Source organism: Haliaeetus leucocephalus, unplaced genomic scaffold, assembly GCF_000737465.1.
Source record: "Haliaeetus leucocephalus isolate CR32 unplaced genomic scaffold, Haliaeetus_leucocephalus-4.0 Scaffold362, whole genome shotgun sequence".
In the NCBI taxonomy this organism is placed as follows: domain Eukaryota; kingdom Metazoa; phylum Chordata; class Aves; order Accipitriformes; family Accipitridae; genus Haliaeetus; species Haliaeetus leucocephalus.
In genome coordinates, this window is record NW_010972798.1 from 8234912 (window position 1) to 8260330 (window position 25419).

The window sequence follows — 25419 nt, forward strand, 5'->3', positions numbered from 1 at the left end:
ACCCCCGGCGCGTTTTCTCCCCGAATCACCGCCCCCTCCGCAGCCCCCCATCCTGCTCATCCGCTCCCTCCTCCCGGCGCGGCGGGGGGGGGGGGGGTCCCGGCTGTGCACCGCCCACGCCGCGGGTCTGAGCCCCATGCCGGAGGGCTAAGCCCCCCCAGCAGTCCCGCTGCCAAAGCCCCTCGCCCTAGCGCGGCTGCCCGCCCCGTCGGGTAAGAAACGGCTGCAGAGTCCGGGGAGCTGGAAAGGGTCCCCTTAGGGGTGGATTTACCCCCGGTTCCAGCAGGGAGTGGGGGATGCTGAGCTACCCCCGGGGGTCCTTTCTGCCTCCCCGGCCCCTGGGGGGCTCTCCGGCCCCAGTCCTTGCCCAGACATCCCCTCCCCGGCCCCGGCCAGCTCCACCGGCCGTCGGGGCAGCTTCGCTGGCAGCCGGCAGCTTCCCGGGAGAGTGCCCCGGCTCTGCGATAGCTCTGTAGCTCGGGGAAGCAGCGACAAATTGGAATCTCGGTCGGGGCGTGCAGGTCCCTGGCTGAGCCTGCAGGGACCCCTGTCTCCATCCCAGGGCCATTGGACCCGCTGGCCCCATGGGAGATGTGCCTGTCCCGCTGGGATGGTCAGTCTCCCCCACTCCTGTCTCCCCCACGCCTGTCCCCGTGAGCTGGCTGATGCCCACACTGGGCAAGGCCCTGTCACCCCGAAGGACGGGCCTCTTCAGCTATCTCCCAGCTGGCAGGAGCAGAGCACAATGTGCAAGGAAGAGGCTCTGCTACCACCCAGAAAAGGGGTATAAGGGGCTCTCCTGTCTCAATTTCCAGCTGAGGAAAGTCAAAGGCTTGTGGGGACAAGGACCCAAGTACTGCACAAAGGTCTCCAGAAACCTCTAAAAGGATGTTTTGTTTCATGTTGAATTAATGTCCCTTACCCGCTTCAATCCTGGTGCTGCTGGCTGGGTTTGCTGAGGCTGACCTGGGAGCATGAAGCATGAACCGAGGTGTTCCTGCTCTGCTTTACAGTCCAGCAAGATGAATTGGTGCTGGTTGCTGGTTCCAGACCAGGCAGACCTCTGGGCTGAACTGGGGCTGCCTTCCTTTCCTTTGTACAGGCATCTGCAGCCACTCATAGCCTTCATCCTCTGTGTCGTCCCCAAATCATGGTGCAAAATGAATGACACCCATGAGAGAAGAAGCTTTCACTTGTAGCCCAGGAGACCCTGTGAGTTGGATTGACTTGTGCTGCTTTTACAGCCAGGTTTCCCCAGCTGCCTGACCTGAACGAGGCCAAGCTTTGCACTCCTGGGACCCCATCTGTCTTCTAGCACTGGTGTTGCTTTGGGGGAACTGGTAGAGAGGAGTCTGCCCCTGCTCTGGTTCAAACACATTCCCTTGTTTCAGGCACAGGACACAGCCTCCTGCCAAGGCCAACAGGAGTGATTTGGATCCAAAAAGAGCAGATTGGCTCCAAGGGCCATGACTCCTAGAGCTTCTCTCTCCACCATGTCCCTGTGCTAGCAGCTGGACCAGCATCTCTCTCTTCCTGCAGTCAAAGAAGCGGAGCCAGTCCTGGGCATGGCAAATGGCCAAGGCAGCAGATGCCAGGGCAGCAAACCTATCCTGGCCCTCTTGCCTGCATTCAAGAGAGATTTCCTAGGGATGGTTTCTCCCAGCAACAGTAATTTCCCCACTTCTCCCAGCCGTACCAGTGGCAGCAAGCTGGGCTCTCCCAGTTTGCTTGCACTGGGAATAGAATTCTTTTGTAGCCCCCAGGCTCTCATCCTTGGCACAGCACAACCCAGCTGTGGCACACTGCAGTGCCAGCCTGGACCATCTTTGCAAAGGGTCCCAACTCCCCAGCAGCTCATCCCAGCTCCCGCAGCCCAGTGCAGAGCAGCCTGCTTGGGTGCCGTATTGGGCAGGAGCAGAGATGGAAATGGGAGGCAGCGCTGGGTTATTCCAGACTCCCCTGTGGCTATTGGAAGCCATTACCTAATGTCCCCTGCCACTTCACACAGTAGATAACTGTCCAGCCTGTCACCCTTTTCCCATTCAGCTTGTCACCCCAAAGGGGAGGGGACACTGGTAACCCCCATCACTCCTGAGTGGGGAGGAATGGCTACCAGCTCCTTGAGCTGCCACAGCTATGGATTTGCACTGCCCTGCTGCAGGGATCAGTTCAGTGTCTGTATTTCCCAGGGTATAGCAATGGGCTAGAGTGCAGCTTTGGACTGCTGCATGGGATGGAAAACTGTGCTACATTTCAGCACCATTAGGACCCATCTGTACACCAACATGGAGATGGGAGCTGCAGGAGTTGGCACAGTGCAGGAACAACCCCCTTGATGAGTTCCCCATCTTTCTTGTTTCCTGACAACTTTTTGTGGGGCCAGCAAGACTCAGACACATTTAAGGGGATTTTGCAGAGGTGCAGAGCTCAGTCTGAGATGGATGGGTTCTGGGTGGGCCAGCAGGGCTGCTTTTAGGAAACTGGTATGGTCATGTTGGCATAAAAGTGGGGAAGATATCAGACTTGAGTCCTGAAGGGGTTTTAAGAGGCCAGACTGCTCATCCCCAACTACCTGCAGCACCTCTGTGTGCATGAGTTCATCCCTACTAAAGACTTTCAGCCCAGAGGTGTTCCTTGTTAGGCCCTGTCTTCACCCACCCTTTGTTTTTTGTTTAAACATCTATCCACCCCATCCGTGCCCTGCCAACTGTCCCTGGCCATCTGCCAGTGCAGGGCATCCTGCTGCAGAGCAATAGTGCCCAACAGGGCTTTGGGCTAGGAGCAATGTTGCTGCAGTTGGAGATGTGCTCCCTACAGTCAAGTTGCAGGCAAGCACAGACCCTCAGTCACACTGGGGATCTCAGGTTTTGATGGTCACTCTGGCTACTGTGGCTCTTCCAGCCACAGGGGGACAAGGTTTGGAAGACCAGGTTGGGTCTGACCCCACCTTTCTGTGCAGCACTGGAGCTGAGTGGCTGTCCCCCTGCTCCCCACCCCTGCTTGGGGGAGGCTGGAGGAGTTGGCACCGGCGTCCTCTAGCAAAAGGAAAAGTATTACTGCAGGGAAATGTCTTGGATTTGTCTCACTGAATTTCAGGCGCTTACCTGAGGAAAGCAAGGGTGTGCTCATTTTCCGCTCTCTGGTTCTGTGCACCATCAGGAGATCACGTGGCTCTTGAGCCAGAGCAGCCTCAGGAAGGCTCTGACATCCACCTTGGCTGTTTTTCCCCTCTTGGAATTCGGCTGAGGTTGTGAGGCTAGTGGAGGCAGAACCAGCGCCAGGGCTTTAGTGGGAATGTTCCCCTAGAAACATCTCAGCCTGTTTAAAGGAGAGAAACTGAGTTCCCATCAGGTCTGAGCCTTGTTGATGGATAAAATGTTGAATGGACGAAAGCTCTTTGTGATCTCAGGTGGTATTTGGGAGAATCACTCTGATGTTCTCCATCTGAAAAGTTTTGACATTTCATTCCAAGGAAAACCTAAAGGAAAAATACCATTTAAACGAAGAGGAAAACATGTGCCTTGGTTCAGAAAACCATCTTGTGCTGACCTGAAGGAACCAGCAATGAGGGAGTGGAGAAAGGGAGTCGATCTGCTCCATACATCTTTGGACTGTCTCCTTCTGAGGGCTCCTGGGGAAGGGATAAGGGCAGACTTCCAGACATCCTTATGACTCTGGCACAGGCATGGAGCAGAGAATAAGTTGCAGATTGATTTCCCAGTCCCCCCTCCCCCCGCTCCTCTATGGGATCAGTGTGCTCTGAATTTTTTTACGCTCATTCCCCAGCCAGATAAATCCATCATCCGCTCGGCTGCGGTGAAGGCGATTCTGTTCCTTTCTTTCTGCCGCAGCGCTGCAGGGCATGTGGCTTTGCAGACGATTGAATTGCATTGAATTCCTGTGACTGCTTCCTTACCCCCACGTTTCCAGCTCGGTCCACAGATCCAGAGCAGTCCAGCCATGCCTGGGACTGTGTGCACAGGCTGCACATTCAGTGCTGTACCAGCAAAGCGTGCCCTCTGCTGTCACCAAGGCCACAAGCCTGGCTCTCATCGCATCTTGCCTCCCTGGCTATCACCTACAAAATGCTCTCCAGACTCTCTCAGCTCTGCTTTCATGAGCAGGACAGTTTTGCCATGTATCACTACCTTACAAGGAAACCCCCTTTTTCTTATATTCTAGCACTCAACCTGGTAGGGCTGAGCTGTGTTCTGGGAGCCAGGGCCATGAAATTCCTCATGTTGGCTCTGGACATGCAGCCGGTGCTGTGGGGCAGTGGGGAAGCTGCCACAGCCCCACAGCTCTTGCAGCTTGCTCAAAACCTAATAGAGCAGGTTCATGCTTGTGGAGGGATGCTGCTGCCCCAGGAGATACAGATGAGCGGAAGAAGAGCAGTCGGTCATGCCTGAGTGATAACGAAACACAAGAGCTCAATAAGTGGTGGTGTCAGGATTGTACATGGACTTGCAATAGCCCTGAGAGGTTTCTGAATAAAATGCTGTTTCTATAGTAAAACTTGGGCACAAATCCAAAAGAATTGGACTCTCCGTTAATTACACAGCCTCTGGGATTTCTGTTCCAGGTAGCGAAGTGGGAGGGGAGCCAGGCTGTGGAGGGTCACAGACAAGGGATCCTGCTACCTAATTTTTGCAATGTCTCTGTCTAAGAGCCCCAGCTGTGTTCAGGATTTCTGCTGCTGCTACCTGAGATTCATGCCCAGTCTCAGCCTCCTAGGATGCTGCCATGGCACCTGTAGGGCTGAAAGCAGCCCCCTTGAAGTCAGACAAGGGAAAGATCAGCACAAACGTGTGCAGAAGCAAAGGTGAACAGGATGAGCTAAGAACAGTACTGCAGTGACTACTAGGAGCTACGGATGGGGCTGTGTTAGGGACCGTACAAACAGATGCTGACCCGTGCTGTAAGGATAACTAGCATAAGGCAAGAGGTGATGGATACCGATGGGTGAGCACATGAAATAGTACGGGCCTCTGCTCGTTCTCCCTGTATAACTCACCTCTATGAACACCAGCTCCGCAGCAAGAGCTCGGGCCTCCCTTCCCTCCGGCTGTGACACTGGCCCCCTCTCGGAGAGCCCAGGCCAGGAGGCTCCAGGTGGCCCTGGGCCCTTGGGTCCAACCCCACGAACAGGCAGCGTGCATCCCAGTGACACAGGATCCTGCCCAGGGGATCCCAACGGCTCTCAGCCTGCTCCCGGCCACTCGGGCTGCAGAAGGTCATTCCCCACAGCAGACCCGCACCGGGGGGGATACACGACGGGCTGGCCCTGGGGACAAGCTGCAGGCAAGCACCTGCCTCCTGCCTGCAAACCTTTCCCCGGGTTGTAAGATTTTCCCCGACAGCAGCGGATATCCCAGGCAGGGCTACAATACTCTTTTTTTTTTTTCTTTTTTATCTTCTTTTTTTTTCTTCTTTCTCTTCCTTTTTTTTCTTTTTTCTCTTCTTTTTTTTTCTTTTTTCTCTTCTTTTTTTTTTTTCTTTTTTCTTTTTTTTTTTTTTTGACCGATCCCTTTACTCCTTGCTTAAACCCCGTCTTCGCCTGCCCTCTCGTGGAGAGCCGGCAGAATACAGCCAAATCCAGCCGGAGGGTCCCGAACCCGAACCGAACGTGGGGCCGGGGCTGTTGCGGGCCGGGGAGGGGGACACGGGACGTGGAAAGCAGGGACAAGCCAGCCAGCGAAGGTGCCAGAAGAAAGCAAGCCCCGACGGTGTCGCCGAGTCCAGCTATACGCCAATCAAGCATCCACGTTGTGGAAAGTCACAGCCTCGGTGCCGACATTTAAGCCTTCCCCATTTTAGTGGCATTTTTACTCGGCACAGGTTTTTCAGCACCAAAGCCAGGCCCAAGGACTTGAGAATAGATTGGTAAGTGCAGCAAGCTCAGCACAGCCGTTCACAGCATCGCTCCGGGCATCCCTAGAGCCCTGCTCAGCCCCAGGAAACGTGTATCCCCACTTCTCTGCTGGGCCTTTCCAAAGCCTGTGCTGAGAAGTAAAATGTTGGAAGGAGCTGGCAGTGTGGCAAGGGTGTTTTTTTAGTGCAGAAGAAAGCTGAAGAAAAAGAAAACTCGCCCACATCCCCACCTATTGGGCAGGTCTTTATGTAGGAAGAGGAGGAGATGAGAGGTACCAAAAGAGCTGCTCACATTCTGGGAAGCTTCCTGGAAACCGGCCAGTTCATTGGTTTGGTGGTGACCTTTCATCTGAGGCTTGGCAAGAATCAGACCCTGTATCTGAAGCCGGGTTTTCAAAGGGCAAATAACCCAGCGGTACCAACATGGGCAGGCCTGACCAGTTCAATGTCTGTGGACTCCACAGACATAAAGCACATGTAGGGGCATCCCTGTGTGTGACTGCTCCCTTGTCTCTGCAAACGAGCTGAGCAAAGCTCACTGGCACAGGCTGGCTGTGCGGATGCCTGCAGACCTCTGCCCTGCAGACAGTAGGGGAGCGATTGCTATCGCTTCAGCTGAATTGCCTGGAAAAGCCATGACATCATTGTGTAAAAAAAAAAATAAAATCTGTCAGGAAGAAATGCAGCCATGATCCAGGAAAACACAGTATTTATTTTGCAACTGCAGCTGAACAAGTCAATGGGAAATAGAGGTCGTGGCTACACAGCCCGCTTGTCTGGGGCAAGCAGGGCTGTCAGCCCAGCCACTTCCAAAAGTGACAACTGCAGTAATCAGAGAGGTAGCAAGCTCAAAGGCAGGCAGCTCCTGACAGAGAGGGGAGAAACCTCAGTGTATGTGTGTCAAATGAGGACAGTATGTATGTCAAAACCCCGTCATGAGGACAACCAGCTTCACTAAACATTAAAAATCTACCAGGGAGCGGTGGAGCAGGGAAGCAAATGAGGGAGCAAGGAGGGAAAGCAGGTTTTTGCTATTCCCAATGCTCAGGCAATGCTCCCACCCTGTGCCTAACACGAGTGAGCTGGTGAGGGCTCATGTTGGGCTCAGCCCTGCCAAGCAGTCAGCAGGGTGCACCCAGCCTGCAGGGTGAGAAATAGGCTCCTGCCCTGGGAGGATGCATGCTAAGAGAGGTTTTGTGGCTGAGAGGACCTCACCCCATGAAAAGCCTGGCCCACAGCAGGCAGGCGCTTGCTGCAGGCTGCCAGGCAGCTGTCTTGCCCTGCCAAATCCAACAGCAGGAGAAGGAAGAGGCTGGCTCCAGCTCAGTGTTCAGTCCCTACTTTTTGGGGGGCTTCTTCGTGTGCCAGCAGATCTGGTCCACTGGGAGACAAGCTGGAGAAGCTGGGGCTCCAGCAAAGCAGTGCCACAAATTGGGTCTCACCCTTCTTGGCATTTCCCTCCCATGCAGGGCTGCTTTGGTTGTCTCATGTCCACCTCTGGCCCCTGGTGTGTTGAAAAGCCCATCTTCCTCTTCACCTCCAGCTCCTCCTTACTGCAGCCCCTCCTGACCCTGCAAACAGCCAGGCCCTCCCCTTCCAGCTGGTGTTTCCAAGTCCCCCCACTGTGAGTCACACCCCCCCCAAGCCCTACAACAAAATTATCCATGAATTAACTAAACTAAAAATGAAACAAGCCCTGTGTGGCTCAGACCCCACCCCAGGCCATGCTGAGCTGTGGCCAGGCTCCACACCAGCACTGGTTGCAGCCGGTCCTGCCTGTGTAATTCAGAGCAGCTTTTTGCATGAGGCTCGCTGGTTTTCTACAACTAGTGAGCCCTCAGCAGCAAAGAGCTGCTAGGTTGCTTGCACACAGCACAAGGCGTCGTCACCCCGGTCCCACAACTCTGCACAGCCACCCAAATGGACCAAAGTGTCCTCCTCTCTCTGCTAGGGGAGAGCAGGGAGAGCCCCTGAAGCTGGGCTTTCTCAGCTCTGACCCCCAGCCAGCACGCAGTGGCTGGAAGCCCAGTGATGCTATAGACCAGTGAGTTCCTGGAGGGGGTTACAGACCCCACTCCACCAGACCATTGCACAAAGCAGCCAAACCAGCAGCACCCACCCCCGCCAGGCACTGGAAAGCAAGAGGAGCAGCAGGCAGCCTTCTTCCCTGAGCAATTCTGGCAATTGCCTCGGTTTCCAGGAAATATAAATACCTGGCCATCTGGAACCAGCCCTGGGCTGGTCAGCAAAAGGTCTCTCCCAGGCTCTGCTCTATTTCTGCTACTCCGTGCAAGTGCAAAAAGCATCAAGGAGGTAGCACAGTGGGCCAGTCCCCACCAGGATGCAGAGCAGTGAGCTCAAGTCTTGCTCTGACCTCATGCCAGAGACCATCTTCACCTGACCCTAGAAAAGGCTGCTTCAGCCAGCCCTGCCTTCAATGCAGGGACAGAGCTGCACCAAACCAAGAGCTCATACCAGGGCTCAGGCTGCTCAGCCCCTTCCCAGGACACCGACTGGCCTTCAAGGTGCTTAAGGAGAACCACAGGCAAGAACAGACCCCTCACTCCATCATACTTCACTTTTCTTCATTTTATTCTTTTATTTGTACAGCTATATTTTACAGAACGCATTAATGCAGTTTAGACACAGCCCAAACCCTGTCTCCCGAGATTGTTTATAACACAAGCATGTAAAATAAGACCAAAAAAAACCCAAAAACAACAAAAATAAAACATTCCCCGATACAGAGTTCCACCAAAACTCCTTTTGCAACATCAGGCTGTACCTTGAAGAAACTGAGCTCAATATAGTCCATACATTGAAAACTTCCATTGAAAAGAAAGGCACCGTGCGAAACCACATTTTACATATATACAGACTGAGAACTAGAACAAAAAAAAAAAATTACACTTTATTATTATTTTAAATTCCTTCTGCAGCTTTGTTGGTTTAATACACACTTTTTTGTAAATTGTAAACCTTCACTTGCAAAAAAATACAAATACACTGATGCATTTAGACAAAATATTTTCTTACTTGTACAGATGCAATACTTTAAAATATCTCCTTAAGTGCTCTATCATAATAAAGATTCTCAGAGTGGCTTCTGCCTGCAGAGTCCAACTGAGCCTTTAATGCATTTTATATATTTTTAATATAGCTTTTTTAAAGGTCTATATATATTTATTTTATATATATATTTATATATTTATATCTATATATATTTACAACTCTGCCATAGATTCCTTCACCTTTGGTTAAAAAAGTTAAAGCCCTCTCTTTAATAGCATACTTTCTCTTTAAAAGAACACACATTTTGCATACAAAAGAAAAAATCTGTTCCCATAAATCAACATTACATTCCTCATCTTCAAACGGCAAAGGCTGTGAAGGTTAGACTCCAGAGTTTATCAACACTCCACTGCACAGACATTTAAAATGACTACTTTTGTTTTTTATGTTTTATATACAGTAAGATCTGAATAATTTTATTTTTCTTTTAGTTTCACATAACTGGGAAAAATAAAACCCGTGTATTTGTAATTTTTTTTTTAAATTTCTAATGTTTGTCCACCTATCTGCACTATGGGTTTAGAGGCACTCCATCATGTGATGCATTTTTTTCTTTCCTTTTTTTTTTTTTTTTTTTTTCCTCCCCTCTCCTTTTTTCCTTTTTCTTTTAAAGTGTTGCAAGTATCCTTTGGACAGCTGCTCCCACCCACCCCCCCAAGATGACCTCCTCCTGGGAAATCCTCTGCCTTCAGCAGGCCTTGGGGAGCTCTGGAGGCACCTCGCTCGCAGAGATGCGGTACTGCACCTTGGTGTTGGTGATGGCCCCGTGCTTCTGCCGGAGGTGAAGCCGCAGCTGGCTTTTGTGGCGGAAATGCAGGTTGCACTTCTCACACTGTGGGGTGAGAGGAAAAGGCAGAGGGTGTGAAACGTGATGGTAGGGGACACATCCTTCCCTTCAGGGTGGGGATCCTGCAGCAAACGCCTGTCCTCTGCCAGCTACCCCAGGATGCTGCGCCCATTCTACCGGTGGACGAGGGAAAAGCGGGGACGTGGTGGGAGAAGCAGCACCTGGGGACACCCCATCCCAGGCTTTCAGCAGCACTTTTTGGTTAATGGGATGCACAAAGGCTGAGGTCCCTTAGGAGGGGGCCCTGGTTCTGACAGATGTAGCGCCAAGCTCCTTATCTAGATGCTCAAACCAGCTACAGGGCTATTTCAGGAGCTGCTTTTGACCCCTGACAAGCTGGATGGCTCCAGAGGGATGTTTGGACGATACCCCATGCTCCGATTCTCTCTCTAGCGGATGGGGAGAGGCAGAAAAGACTCAGCAAAGAGATGGGAGCCCCCTGGGCTGCAACTAAGGCAGGGCGGGCTGGTCGCTGGGCATGGATGCCACTGGCACAGGGGACCCCAGGCCAGGCTAGGCTTTCTGCTCCTTTCCGCCATCCCCGCACACAGCGGGTGGCTGTAATTTAAGCCACAGCTATTTGGAGAAGTGTGACCTTGTTCCAGATGGGGTGGAAGAAAAGAATTGCAGCTAAGATGTACCCTGCCTGGGCTGCACGTCAGTGTTTCCAATGCAGCCGCTCACGACAAAATACCATGCCAGCATCAGCTAATGCATTAGAGGGGGATGGGGCACGAGGACCTGGGACGTGACCTTGGCATGGGGCCTCATGAGGCTGGCGAAGGGCATTGGGGTGCTGCCAACCAGTCCATGAGAATGCCCCGGTGTCTTCTCAGCTCCCCAGGTTTCGCAGCATCCTCCCCCAGCCCCAGCTGAGAGCCCCCAGAAAAAAAAACAAAACAGGATCACTCACATGATATGGTTTCTCTCCTGTGTGGATTCGAAGGTGACTTTTGAGGGTCTGCAGGTGCCGGAAGCGTGTGCCGCAGATCTCGCAGGGGTACGGCTTCTCCCCGGTGTGAATGAGCACGTGAGCACGGAGGTGGGCCACCTAGAGAGAGCAGTTCTGGGTGAGGACAGCCCCAGGGATTAGGGCATCCCACCAAGAGCAAGGGCATCCCACCAGGAGCAGGGTTGTGCCCAGCTGTCTTTTTTTTTTTTTTCTCTATTGGGTTCTAGCTGGGAGTCAGGGCCACATGTGTCTGAGGTCTGGTATCTCCAATCCTTAACAGCAAACAGAGGAGAGGAGCTAAAACCAGCAATCAGGCTTCCTACTAAGCCAAACTGGCCCACATGAGCCTTAAGGCCCCTCTTTATCCCAGAACACCATGGGAAGAGCTGCCCAAGGCAGTGAGCGTGATGGCCCATCAGCCTCCTCCCTGCCATGAGGCGTCACTGGTCTCAGGCAGGAGGTCCGGCCATGTCCCACCTCCCCTGCCACTGCAGGTCCCAGAGGCCACATGCACCTGGACAAATCTGGCCCCGCAGGTCTCGCACTTGTAGGGTTTCTCTCCAGAGTGGATGCGCGTGTGGGTTTTCAGGTTGGCTGGCCGATTGAACTGTGCCCCGCAGATGTTGCAGCGGTATGGCTTTTCTCCTGCAGAGCCCAAAAGAAAGGGTGAGGGATTAAGTACAGGTGTGCTCAGTCCCCATGATCCATGCCACTCCCCAAAGCTAAGTCCCTTCAGGTGCCAGACTGATGGCATGAAGCAGTAGCCCTGACTCCTGTCCTTTTTGGAGATGGCTGTGGACAAGCAGTATCCGTCAGGACAGCTCGGGGTGTCCCCAGAGCAGGATGAGCTCAGGAGGTACCCAGGCACGGCGGGTAACTTTTCTTCTTTGGGTTGGGAGCTGCAGCCTTCAGGGCAAGAGAGAAAGTCGGGCATCTCTGCCAGCGAGGATTAACAGCATCGCTCCTCCTGGCCCCACGACAGCAGCTGGCGCCTGTGTCTCCCTACAGCTGTCAGTAAGGACACAGGACCACCTGGCTCCCTTCGGGCTCCTCGTGGTCCCCAGCACATCCTGCCTCAGCCACTCATCACCTCTTTAGAGGAGTGAAAAGAGCTGATAGAGTGGAAAGCCAAGGCATGTCCAGCAACCCGCCTCCCAAGTCATTATTCAGTTACAATCACCACTGCTGGTCCCCAGCGATGGGGGGAGCTGCAAAAAGCTTTTAACTAGTTTCTTTAGGATGGTTGAAGATGGGCATGACGGGGAGTGGGAAACAGCCATCGTCTATCCCTTCCTGCCTTTTTCTTTTGTTTCCAGGCTTTGACCCCACGCATCCTCAAACCCTGCCCTGGCACTTGTGTCATCTCATTCACCTGCACAGCCCTCCTGGAGCTCAGCTGAGACTGCAGGAGTTTATGTCTAATTCAGTGCAGTAGCACTGAGTCGTCAGCACAGACTTCCCTTCCCCAGCTAGCAAACTGGCTGTTGACACGTAAAGCACTAATAAAAGCATAAAACCCCCCCCCAAACCCTAGGTTTGTCAGCAAATGACTAAACCCTTAATATCCCCTTCTTTTCTCAGCTTTCATTGTGCCGATTCCCAGAGTCCATCCATTCACAGATTTTCCCATCAGCAGAGTTTCTGCCAGGCTAGATATGATCTGGATTTCTAGGATGTAGGGGAAGAAAATCCCAGCCATGCATTTTGCAAGACACCTTTAGAAACAGTGGTGCCCAGTGCTTTACAGCAAAGCAGCTTGAGCTCCATCCCTGCTGTGAGGCCAGGCAGCATCTTCGCCATTCCTAGGTTTGCTGCTCTGCCCAAGGGCTCCCTGGCAGTGCCGAGAAAAGCACCTTGCTCTTCCCATCAGAGACAGCAGGTGACACAGGGCTGGGGACACCCCGTCTGGGACAAACCCAGCCATAAACATCCACATACCCAGCAACCCACAGCCTCCCCAGTAAGTTGTTCCCACGGCCAACACTGTACCTGTGTGGACGGTTTTGTGGCTGGCAAGGTTCCCCTTGTAGCGGAAGGAGGCCTGGCAGCGGTCACACTTGTAGGGCTTGTCACTGTGGACTTGCAGAGAGTGTCTCTTGAGAGAGGCCTCCTCAGAGAACCGGCAGTCACACTCGTTGCAGAAGAAGGCTCCGTTCTCTGGGAAGGCAGAGAGGAGAGCAATGAGATGGGCAATGCATCGGCCAGCTCCTCAACGGGCCACAGAATGGGTTTGGGATGGTGGAGAGGGGCAGCCAGAATAAGTGTTGGAACAAGAAGCCAAGTGCAGACATTTGCGGTCAGCGGCGCTTGCACCGTGCTGTTACCTCCTGACCTCCTTGTGCACACAGCAACAACATGCATGGTTTGAGAGAGCAAAATCATCACGAGCCATCTCTCCTTCAGTGCAACACAAGCTGCTTCCAGCAAGCCTGCATCTTGCCTGGACATCTTTCAGAAAGGTCCACAAAGGCATCCAAGTTATCAGGCATCCTCCAAAGGATGGATATTCAGCTCTGGAGCAACTTCAGCACCTTTAGAGGTCTTAAACCTTTACATGTACAGATGTCTTCCTTGAGCATGGGAAGACCATCATCATCTGAAGCACAAGGCAGGTCCCCCCAGTAGGAGGGTGCCTAACTCTTAAACACTGTATGTAGCTTTGAGCATCACCACAGTGGGGTTCCTTCTGTGGACCTCTGCCCACACCACAGGTGACAATTCTGCATTCCCCCTTCCTGAGCTACAGGCAGATGGGTGCACAGATACTTGTCTCTGGGCTTGTGGAGTCTGGCAACAAGATTGCAAGCCTCATTATCTGCATTTCTCCAGATGTGCACATTGGGCTCCCTGATAATGAAGACAGCATGACGGATGCATGAGACACACCATCTTGCCCAATCCCCATTAGGGTTATTACATCTGCCAAGCTTGTTCTTCTGTGGTTCTGGTGGGGTGGGGTGTACTTTGTTTCCTGTCCTTAGCTGCCAAGTTTGCAGCAGGTGACTAACTCCCTGCACAAGCTATCTGGATGGTGCTGGGGAAGGGGAGGAAGGAAGCAATTCCCATGTGTGTGTGTCCCTCCCGTGCATGCACACAGCTGGTCGGCCAGTTAAGAGGGGACTGTAAAGCACCTTGGGATCCACCGGCATCAGGAACAGGTCTGACTGCCATTTGGACACAGGGCACTGGGTGGACGGGTCCCCAGACTGCACAGCCCCCTTGCCTGCTGGTTGAAAAAGGTGACCAGGGATGCCAGACTCACCGCAGCTGGAGTCAGAGTATTCAGACTGGGTTTCCCCCATCTCCTCTCCAAAGTTTGAGCCAGGGGTATGAAGGCACATCTCAGCATGTTGTGGGGACTGGCAGCCACAGGAGCTGCACTTCGACGAATGCATGTACAGCGGGGACTGCCCTTCGCTGCTCCGAGGGGACCCATCCCGGGACCTGTAGAAGGACAGCAACACGCACAGCCATGAGACAGCTCTTGCTGTGCTTGAGCTACTGGGCCCTTGTTTGCACCCTGATGACATGAGGGACAGTCATGTTTTATGGGGACACTTGTGGCGAGACGCACACATAGCCCTGATCAACAACAGGTCCCTGAGCCTCAATCCTTCAGGTGCCTATCACCAAACAACCTCAAAGCTCTCTAGGAACATCCAGGTCCAGCGGATAGCATACTGTTCCCTGGTAGTTTGGCCGCTCCAACACTTACAGCCAAGCAAAAGCTCGAGGGCACAGAGAGTCTGGTGAAAACCAGGCTGGGCAAATCCAGGCTCCAGAAACCATCCACAGCTGCCAAAGTGAGCTAGGAATTCCTGACCCAGTGTTCTCAATTCCATCGCCAGTCCAGGCTGTCACCACTACAGTGGGGACAGCTGGCACTCAGCTGATGTCACTGGCAGTGCTCCACCAAACGCAGAGGCTTCCATCTGCTCATGGCTGGACTCCCCAGCCCAATGCTACAGCTATTTCACACACTTCCAAACCCCCAGCAACAACACAGGGAGTCCTGTCTCTCATCGGGTGGGTGGTGGGGAAGTCTCACCTGTTAACAATATTGTTGAGTCTGCTCGCTTGTGGGATAGTAGAGTCTTCTCCATTCACGCTCATCTTGGTGGGGGATTGAACGTTGAGATGCTCCGGCTCTATGGACTGCTGGCAAGTGGACATTGGCATGTAGGTGCGAGGAGAGAGGGTTCCCATCTCGTTCTGGTCAGTGCTGTCTTGCTTGGTGTTCTGATTGAGAGAGTTGAGGACGATGAACTTGTACTTCTTCCAGTTGCAGGCTTTGGGGTCTGTTGGGCTCTTGGTGAAGAGGGAGCTGGAGTTCTGACTGATACGGGCATTCTTGCTGCTGCTGGACTCAGTTGGCGAGTTGGGCTGACAGTCTGACTTCTGGGGGCTCTGGGGGCTGATGAGTCCCTTGCGGTCCAGGGGGGTGTTGGTGGGCTCAAAGTGCTGGCTGATCTCATCCTCTGAAGAGGTCCGCTCCTCCTCTTTGGCCACTTTGTCGCAAGAGAAATAGGGATTGTTCCGGATTGAAGGGACGACAGGTTTGGGGCCAGAGGCTACGCTGTAGTGCATGTCACTCCTGGTTTCTTCAGCAGCACCTTCTTTCGGAGCATAGATGGTAGCATGGCACATGTTGGCCGAGATGTCGGTAATGGTTCTCATGTACTCAGTGGGGATTGTCCTGGAGCTGTCGCATGGCAGGATCCTCTCCTTGGGGAAGGCACCTGCCCTTGAGAGTTCGGAGAGAGGCATCCTCATCTCCCGCAACTCATCATCCACAAGAAAGCTATTTAGAGGGAGAGGGCTGTATCCATGGTAGGAAATGGGGGATCCGGACAAACTATTGATCAAGCCAGGTGCAAAGGCCCTCCCATTGCAGAGGGACCCATTTTGGAGAGGCATGCCGTTCTCAGAGACATCTCTGCTCCGATAAGCCATCACTTCTGGGTGGTTCAGCATCCGTCCAGCCAAAAACTCTTCCCTTGGGGTCTTCACAGCAGACACCATCTCTGCTTCACTGGAACCAGGCAAAAAGGAAGGAGACACAGTCATTTTCAGGCAATGAGGATAAGTTTGCAGGTACTTTGTCAGTTCTCCCCCCTCCCACCCAAACACACAATCCCAGGCTCTCCAAAGGTCACTCACAGCGCTCACCTAGACTTGACAAACCTTCGGCAGGTATCAACCACATGCTCCATCTGCAGGTACAGCGCTGTGGCCATCACGGCCATGATATTGCTCTCCCTCAAGTTCAGGCGGGATGTATACATGAAGTCCAAGAGGATGCAAAACCCCTCAGGGTTAATTTCGGGGTCCAGGTTGATGACATTCAAGTTGCACTTGAGCTGGTCAGTGAAGATGCTGTAGAAGAGGCCACTGAAGAGAGAAGACAGGAGAGAAGACGTATGTTATGACAATTCAGAGGAAGAAAGGAGAATTTGTCTAAAATGCCTTAGCACAGAGGGGTTCGTGCATGGGAAGGGAGGAGGAGGCAATTACAGAATTCCCTGAGCTTCCCCCTTATTATCAAGCTTGGTTTCTCAGCTTAGTAAGCGTCTTCTGCACTGCACTTTTCCCAACTGGAACAGCCTGCTTTTAGATCTCACCTGCTCAACAACTCCCCACTGCCTCCATTTAGAAATTCTCCTTTTTTTTTTTTCCCCGTTGTTGTTCTTACCACCACCCCCTTCCCACTGTGACTCATTTCTCTCAGAAGCCTCTTGGGGCGTCCACACTCACTCCGTAACCGGGGGGGGGGGGGTGGGGGGGGGGAAGGAAATGTTGGCAAAACATTTTTCAGATGTCTTAATAGTCAACCCTTGGCTTTTTCAAATCTTTATACTTTATCAGCAGGAGACCCTGGAAGGCATCTGCAGTAATTCAACTAGGCAATGGTGGGATGTTAATTAGCATTCACTAGGAAGCAATTCCAGCAATCCCAGGAGCTGGAAAGGGATTTCAGACCCCACCAGCCTTGGAAGACATCAACAAAGGTGGGTGCAGCCAGCAGCCTGGGAGCCAGGGAGAAATAGCTCTAAAAATAGCAGCAGCGGTCACAGAGGACTCACTCACCCCAGCGAGCATCCAGCCTTCCCTCCCCTCCCCTGTCCTGTCCCTGCAGAGCATTTGTGCTTTGCCTTCGGGGATGTGCCTCATATCTGCTGTGCTCCTGTTTGTCTCCATGGGCTGTGTGTGGGCAGATGTGGGCATGCAAGGAGGAGAGAGTTGTGGGCACCGTGCTGGAGGCGGAAGGTCTCAGCTCTAATCCTATTACAGGTACAAATTTCTTGGCAGCTCCTTTCAGCTCTGCTTCTCTGCCCCTGTTTCCCTGTCTGTAAACCCCACAAGCCTCCCTAGGGCTGTAGCAGCGTTGCTGGTGGCCAAAGGCAGAGGGAGCGGGGAAAGGAGGCAGGGAGGGGACCCTGCTCTCACCTGCAGGCCATCAGGACTGTTTTGTGGGCTCTGAACTGCTCCCGGTTCACAATGATGACGACATCGGTCAGGATATCCCGGCTTCTAAGGCGGTTGAGATTGAGGAGGACATCGCTCGCGTGGCGGGTGAACTGGATGCAGCTGTCTGCCGGTGAGGCCATCTTGAGTCTGCTCAAAACAGAAGCCAGAGGAGGATGGGAATGGAGAAGCAGCCAGGCAAGTACCCTAAACCCAGCAAAGAGACAGCTGCTGCTCTGGGATGTGCTCAGAAGGCCAACTGCTCCTGCTAGGGACAGCACCAGCTCCTTGGTCCCAAGGCAAACAGCCCTGCACCACGCCAAGTGCCTGCCAGGCTGCCCAGTGAGGTCTCTCAGCCGACAGCGAGACCTGGCATGTCTCAGTCCCACCCAACAGGCTGGCAGGCGAAGGTGACCAGACCCTCCTGAGGATTAGCTAACCAGCTCCTCTTTCTCCCTGCCTCACCCATGGCGGCTCCACCCCAGCCCACTCCTCCCACCACCACTTGGGTTCATCTCTATGAAGCTCCCAGTACAGCTTCCTAGCCTTCAGATCTTCCTCAAGAGCCATCCCCCTCACCCATCTGCTGGCTGGCAGTACATCCAGCCACGGGAATCAAAACAAGCCTTAAGATGCCAACTGAAGCCGAAGGATTTCAACACCTGGAAAATCCATCCCACAGTGGAGCACCAACCCCCACCCACCAGCAAACTACTTTCCTGCTCCCAAGTGGTGGCCACTCTGGAGAAGACCTGTCCACAATTTCCCAATGAATCGGTGGTGGCAATGAGGAGTAGAACCCATCTAACCTGCTGGGCTGCTACCCACACCGCAGCCCAGTCTCTCCAGTGAGCAAGGCTTGGGTTAGTCGAGGAACATGAAGCCTTCTCCAACACAACACCCATTGACCCATCTCAGAGGTGTTCTCCCAACTAGCACCCAGGAAAGCCCACACGTCCCTGTGCCTGAAGTTTGGGCTGGAACATGCATCCTCAGCATCAAATTCCTCCATGATCAACCCCCTCCCACAACCCCAGCTCCTCCTCCTCCTTCCCCAGCAGCATATGAACGTACAGTATTTTCTACAGAGCAGCTGCTCTCCTGAAAACAAATTCCAGCTGGGTCTAATGAAACATTTCATTCAACATGGTAAAGGAAAGGCGGGGGGGTGGGGTGGGGGGTGGTGGCGGGGAGGGGTAGGAGGGGAAGCACAAAATTTAAATTTACATACCCAATGCCTCAATTCACAGTCCAAAAGTTTCTTTCAAACCTACAAATAAAGCACAAGAAAAGAAATGCCACATTAGCTGGTAATTATGAATTGGCCATGGCAGGACACAAGCCTGCTGTTTCGCTTGAGTATCAGTTGGATAAAAGCTAGAGATAACAAACCTTTCTACTCTCCAGTAAGGTTAACATTTGTTTCTTCCGGTACAGTACGTTCTTATCACAACCACAGGCTTTGAGAATCCAATCATAGCTTCTTCCACACCCTCTACCCCAAACCATGGGCGTATGCCAAGGAGATTTTAATTTCCATGACTCAGGAACTTAAAGGCAGGTGGGGAAGGGAAGTCAAGCGAGAATTTTCTCACCACTTCTTTCGGAGATAACTCTTCCCCTGCCAAGATTGAATTCCCGGCCCGTGCCACATCCAAGACCAATGCCATATTCCCAGCACCTTGTTAACAGGTATGACTTACACACAAACATCTGCTGCCATTCTGCTCAGAAACCTGAAAGGAGCCCAAACCCAGTCCTCCAAAACAGCTACTGCCCTTCTCAGAATACCCACGTGCTTCAGCCACTGGCGAAAACACCCTGGGACAGGACTGCCGAACAGACTTGGGAGGATATGGGCGTCAAGTACCAAAGTGACTTGGCCAGGATCACATAGGAAGCGGAGACGGATGAGGACCCAGAACAAATGCCTTCCTCTGGCTGCTGGAAAAGCCTTCCCCTAAACCACAAGCTTTGTCTCCAGCTGCTGGCTTCACAGGCTGGGGCAGCAAGGCAAGGAAACCCAGGAGTTAACTGCCTTCCAGAACTCACGCTTTTACTCCCAAATTTACTTAAAACCAACAAAGACAATTGACCTGGCACCAACGCAGGAAGAAGGTCCTCAGGCAGATGCCCCAGCAGGGAGAAGCGCAATAAATAAGTGAACCAACAAACCCCAAGACCTTAATCACATTCTTTTGAGGACTGATCCCCAAAAACTAGATGGAGACAGTAAGACTGCCAGCACTTGCAGAGAACCCACCCAGCCCTGTGAGGACAAGTGTCCCCTTCCCTCTCCCTTGTGCGAGATGCGCAGATCTGGAGCCCAAGCTCCTCCCCTCACATCCGCGGAGACACCAGGGTAGGATGAAGAAATGAGATTTAAGGCAAAGTATCACATGCAAAACCCAGAGGGGTGTCTCACAGCCCCATTCCAGCCATCAAATGCAAATCTTCAGAGTCACTCTGAGCCTGGCTAGCTTAAAACTTTACGCACACACAAAAAGTGACTCATTTCCCAAATACTGCAGACTCTGACCTTTCTGTACATGCTCACTGCCAGCTGCTCGCTACCCTCAATTGCAAGCCAAGGGACTCGCGGCGCTCTGCAAGGGGCCCAGCACGCATCCGTGTGTCCGTACGAGGGGATGTATGCATTTGGGGCAGCCGGGTGGCATCCTGACCTCGGCCACACCAGCAGACACGCTCTGCGGGGCTGCCAGGGACTCACCCCGGTGTCACAGACACGGGGAGGTGACCCATCCCTAAACCAACAAATTTACAAACTGCGAGATGAACTCTGCGCCTGTGAGCATCACGTGAGAAGTTGCTGCCTTCGCCAAATTCCCTTACCCACAGCGAGGCCGCAGCTCTGCCCGGGGAGACACCCAGCTCCTCTCCCAGAGCGGGACCCCGGCACAGCCCTCTCCCCACCTTCCCAAATTATCCCTCCCTGGCACAGCGCTGCCACAACGCCCACAGCCCTGGCCCGGGAGCCAGGCAGGTGCATCCCAAGCAGCTCCCGGTTGCAGGATGTGGGCATGCAAAAGGGAAAGGGACCTTCCTTCCCCTCGCTATGCTGAGCTGGGTTAACCCTGCCCCTCCCGGCCTCTGCACAGCACCGGCTCTGCACCCCAGCATGGGAGGATGCTCTGACCAGAGACCAGCAGAGAAGGGGACAGCAACAAGGAGCAGAGACCAGCGATGACCACTGCACGGTCATCGCCATCCACACCTCCCTCAAAGCCCATGAGGCTCCCCCAGGCTCAGCTGGGGCCAGAGCATCACCCCAAGTCCTCCCCCCTCCAGTCTTCCTGCCCAGTACCTTGCAGGTGTGGGCTCTCCGGCAGTGCTCGAGGCTGCACGCCGGGGCTTGCTGTGCCCAGAGAGGAAGATTTGGGCCAGGCGCGGGGCTCATTTCAGGGGTGGCCACATGGGACTGTCACTGCTGCTGCCTTCCAGGAAGGCAATGGGTCTGCCCCAGCGGTTCAGGGAACAGCCCTTCCCTGCCGGCACCTCCCCGAGAAAACCCATTCCTGGAAGGGAGCCCAGGGCTGGCTCTGCTCTCCCGGCAGCCAGCTCAGTGAGCACGGAGGAGGGTGCACCTGCGTGTGGGGGAAGCCCTTTCAGCCCCACCCCATGCAAAGGGGAGACCCTCACAGCTCCCCCACCCCAGGGCAGAGGGGAGAACCAGGGACTTCTACCCCCTACCCCCAAATCCATCTTTCTGCCATGCACAGGGAAACCCCTCCATCCACCCGCTCTCCCATTTATAGGGAATTCTTTTTCAACCATCCTCCTCCCACCCTGTGCACAGGAGGGACTCCTTGCTCCCCTACCCCTCTTTGCATGGGGGATACCCCGTGGTCTTTGCCCCTCTCCCACCCCCAAACACCTAGTCTGGGGGAGGGCACCGATCACTCCCCCTCCCTGGGCCCCAGTCTCCTACCCCTCCAGAGCCTGCAGCGCCGACTCCCTCACATCACCCTGGAGGGGTGGCTGGGTGAAGTCTCCCTTCCCCACAGCCTCATCCCACACAGTGCTCCGAAACTGCCCGCCCAGGGGAAGCTCCATCCTGCCCCCCCCCTTCCTCCCCAGTCCCAGCACCCCGCAGGGTCCCAGCCCCACGGGAACATCCCCTCTGCCTGCCAGGGCACACTGCCAGCTGCCTCTCCACCCTGCCGAGAGATGCCTGGTTTCTCCCGAAATGACCAGAGGGACAACCAAGAAAAATGGGGTGGTGTTGGGCCCCCACCCACCCCAGGCACGATCACGGGTGCTACAAGCCACAGTGAAGAGGATGCTTTTGGCTGGGGGTGTGCAAGCACCCAGCTCAGCTTTCCCGATGTCGTGCAATCAGGGGGCACTAAGTGTCCTTTAGCTGTCACAGCAGAGTTTTATTAATTTAGTGGCTTCTGGTTGGCGTCTAGGCCAAAACGTGGCTGGGTTAATAATAACCAAAGAAGAGACCGAGAGAAGTCCTAGCGCACTGTGTCAGCACAGATCAAAAGCAGCATCACTAGTGCAAGCCCTGTCGTATTTTCCATCGTACCCTTCCGTGAGCGGATTGCACTCACTCTATCGAGCGGTCTCTGCTAACTTTCAATCTGATCCAATTTCCTGCCAGCAAACAAATGTTTCTAGGAAATGCAATACATTATCTGGAGGGGTTTATTATCAGCATTTGGAACCAGGAAAACTGCATATTTTCTCGAGCGCTGCAGGGAACTTTATAGTTTGTACTTCAAAAGAGGGTTTAAAAGGATTGCCCTTGAAAGCTGGCCCGGCTCAAGTCTCCACATTGTTTTGGTCTTTGCAGAAGAAAACACAGAGGAGGAGGGGGAAAGCACACTAAAACTGCCTCTAATGTTTTCCACTAAAGAGGACTCCCCTGCCCTCTACGGAGCCAAGCTCTGACTGCGAGGCAGAGGCAGCGCATGCCCTTGGGAAGTGAGGAGTCAAGCCTTCTTCAGCATTTCAAACAACCCCAAGCAATTTGGTCCATTAATTTTTCAAGGGAAGGCAGGAGCCAGGTCCCGGCTGAAGTCAAGGGAGCTATTCCAGAGAACAAGGGACTAACACCATGCCCTGCCAACACCAAGCCCTGCACCGAGGTGCCGACCCGATGGCAGGGTGCAGCCAGAGCCAGGCATGCCCAGCAGTTGAGCCTGGTCCCTGGCCCAGCTGCACTCAGAGGAGGTGTCCCATCATCACCAGGGCAGTCAATCACCAGCTGGCACCAACCCTTCCCTCCCTGCCTCTGTCCTCCTGGGGCTGAGGGTGGCACAGCTCATTTTGGCAGTAAGGAACTGCTTTGGCATCCTGCCCGGATGGGATGAGACACATATGCAGCTTGGGGTCCCTTGGCCAGGGAAGAGACACCCTCTCACCCCTCTGTTTAGCCAAACAGATTTAAGGACACCCATTTCAGAGTGTGCCCAGTCCTACAGGACACATTCTTCAGGACCCACTGTCCTGCTGTGTGCTTGTCCCAAGCTCTCCCCTCCATAAACCAGGGTCCCACATTCCTTGCAGGTACCTGGGGTGCAGCCCAAAGGCAGCATGCTGATCAGGAGAAAGAGGGGGAGGAAAACAACATAGCCCAGAAATTTCTCCCCTCTCCCAATGCTCTTAGCTCTCCCTGTGTTTTAGATGTGAAGCTCCACTGAGATTACTGGGGTTTTAAAGCAATCCTGAAGACTACACACTTGCTGATTTAGGGGTGTGTGTCTTTTGGCTGCCAGCGTCCTGCAGCAATGGGAACACACAAGATCTAGCATGGATTTAAAAAAAAAAAAAAAAATGCAGGGAGGACTACATTTGCAGTCTAAATTTACAGTCTGAAGGAGTTTACTGGTCAGATGCTGACTTTTGGATACTCCTCTAACCAAACTGCAAACTGTGAACTCCTGAGGTTTGCCAATGCCTGCTGTAAACATGGAAACCAAGTGTCACTTTTTGCCAAACAGAAGAATGGTTTAAAAATAGATCTAGAAAAGAATACAGGCACTCGGCATACAGGGCTCCCGTTTATAGACTCCTATGCTACTATAAAATGGAACAAGAGGTTATGAGCATGCAGGCAACTTTTCACCAAATTTAGATTTTACAAACTTCTTAGAAACCTGAAAACAACATTTCAGGCTCCAACTGAATCAGTAAAAGCTCTTTGTGTGGATTTCGCAGCCCAAATATTACAGCACATGGACTAAAACAGGCGTGAAATGGTTCTTCAAACTCAACACCACGAATACATGAAGATACATAAGCCGCACACTGAGAAATGCACCTACTGGTTAGAGCTTCATTCTACTCACCTATAGACTTTGTAACAAGATTTTCTTCTTAATGGAGCATTCACATAAAATGAGAAGATACCCACCCCTGCTCCTACAACACAGGACTGCCTCACAAAGTTTTACCACCTGTATTTGTAATGGGTTTTTGAGGACAACATTACTGTTTACAACCCCCCCCCCAACCCCCCCAAAAAACCAAACCAAACCACCATTCCTACAAATTAATATTAGGCTGCTGCCATCAGGGGCTGAAAGCTTCCCCCTGCCCCATAAAAAGAAAAAAAAAAAGAAAAGAAAAAAAGCATAGCTTTACAATACATCCTAAATTAGGCAGAAATTCAAGGGCAGATTAACACCACAACTCGGAAAGATTTTCACATGTGATTTCATGACCAGACCGGAGAGAACTCCATATGGAAATGTCAGTGACTTTAATAAGCACTCGGTTGTTTCCAATTAGGCTCCTTAAGTAAGTTCAGTGGCATCCAGAGTTTCCTCTGCCACCTTCCTCCTAGCTGGCAAGCTTTTTTTTTTTTTTTTTTCTTTTTTTAACGAGCAGTTAATAAACATGTTCCTCTCTGCCGAAGCTCCGGGCTCCGCCAGCCCCTGACCTGGCCGGGGAGGAGGGAGAAGACATGACACTAGATGGCACCAGTTAGCTGTGCTGCAGGAGCAATTTTTCCCCGTGGAAAATAAAACACCCCAACCAAACCTGGAAAACATATAATTTTGTCGATGTAATTCTGTTTCTCTTAAAACGCGTCTGAGCAACATTATTTTTATGAGCTTTTCCAGCCTTGTTTTGAAAAACTTAATGTTTCTGCTCGGTTTATTTTTGTCTCATCAGACAGCAGGCTGAAGTCCTCCCAGCGCCGCAAACAGGGATGTCTAAAAAGTATCATAAGGACTTTTGACTGATTTTTTTTTTCTTTTTTTGGGGTGGGATTTGTAAGAATCACTTCTCATTCCGACTTCTTCCTTCGCAATAATAACTAACCAGTTAACCTCCACTTCCTCTCCCAATATTGACTCAGACAGAACTGAGGGGGATTGGAAATTGGAATTGAAAAGCATCCCAAGAGATCTTTGATCTGTTTTGCCAGTCAAAATTGAACGCTCGGAGATGAAGTCTTTTCTTACTGGAACAATGTAATAATCCATTCTTCTGGAAAATTGCTAGACACCCTTTGAATATTTTAATGGCTTGATGATTTGTTTCATGGGGCAAAAATTGCCATCTGTAATGTAAGTTTTTAAACCTGCGATGCTATCGTTAGAAGGAAATAGCAGAACCCCGGGTTCTGCCTCTCCACATACATATAAAGAGAGGTTTCCCCTAAAATGTTTTTAAAGCAATTTTTTAACTGTAACCCCCCAAGGACTGCAGGAAGAAGCCTGTATTTGCTCTTAAAGCACTTATCCTTTAAACCTTTGAAACAATACGGCAAATAATAATTTTTAAAGCATTTAAAACCTCAGGAGAGGAATCAATAAGCATCCCCAGATCGAACGAGCGCCTGATCCCATACCCGGCCCTGCTGACACTTCCACTGGCGCAGGTACGAATTTGGCCCCAGACAGAGATGTTGGACCAGCGCAGTGCTTCTTGCTGAGCCTCATTTGTCTGGCCCCAGCCCCCTTCGCACTGATCCTGCGCCTACTGAAGTCAGTGGAAAAAACTAACCCGTGCCGGGTTTGTTTTTGTTGTTTTTTGACTCATGATTTTAAGCCCAGATTTGCCTCTTCCCTGGAAATGCAACAGGGGGGTCAAAGGCAGCTTTTTAGGCACATCTGAAAGGCTGCCGCAGATTTTTCTAAACAAACGCCTTGCTTTCTGTTTTCCTCCTTCCCAAGAGGCGATTTCATAACATTTCATACTGTGACTTTGCAAACTAAAGCCGGGGGGGTGGGGT

General features: G+C 52.5%; 2 protein-coding genes across 3 annotated transcripts in view; both read right to left on the reverse strand.

Annotated features, from left to right (window-relative positions):
• The window catches only part of SST (somatostatin), a 1709-nt gene extending 1571 nt beyond the window's left edge, over window positions 1-138 (reverse strand). Inside the window, exon 1 of the mRNA XM_010573120.1 lies at window positions 3-138. Within this exon, the coding sequence (XP_010571422.1) occupies window positions 3-138 (136 nt within the window). The remainder of the gene's footprint in view (window positions 1-2) is intronic.
• Window positions 139-8444: 8306 nt separating this feature from the next.
• Window positions 8445-25419, reverse strand: part of BCL6 (B-cell CLL/lymphoma 6) — an 18953-nt gene continuing 1978 nt past the window's right edge. Inside the window, exons 2-11 of one of the 2 annotated variants that reach the window (XM_010573060.1) lie at window positions 18439-18477; window positions 17190-17357; window positions 15912-16133; window positions 14791-15774; window positions 14005-14186; window positions 12732-12899; window positions 11257-11387; window positions 10704-10841; window positions 9608-9775; window positions 8445-8756 (exon numbers count right to left, since the gene is read on the reverse strand). In XM_010573060.1, the coding sequence (XP_010571362.1) occupies window positions 9632-9775; window positions 10704-10841; window positions 11257-11387; window positions 12732-12899; window positions 14005-14186; window positions 14791-15774; window positions 15912-16133; window positions 17190-17350 (2130 nt within the window). In that variant the 5' untranslated portion in view covers window positions 17351-17357; window positions 18439-18477 and the 3' untranslated portion in view covers window positions 8445-8756; window positions 9608-9631. Of the gene's footprint in view, window positions 9776-10703; window positions 10842-11256; window positions 11388-12731; window positions 12900-14004; window positions 14187-14790; window positions 15775-15911; window positions 16134-17189; window positions 17358-18438; window positions 18478-25419 lie in introns of both variants that reach the window. The other variant, XM_010573059.1, reaches the window with a different exon arrangement.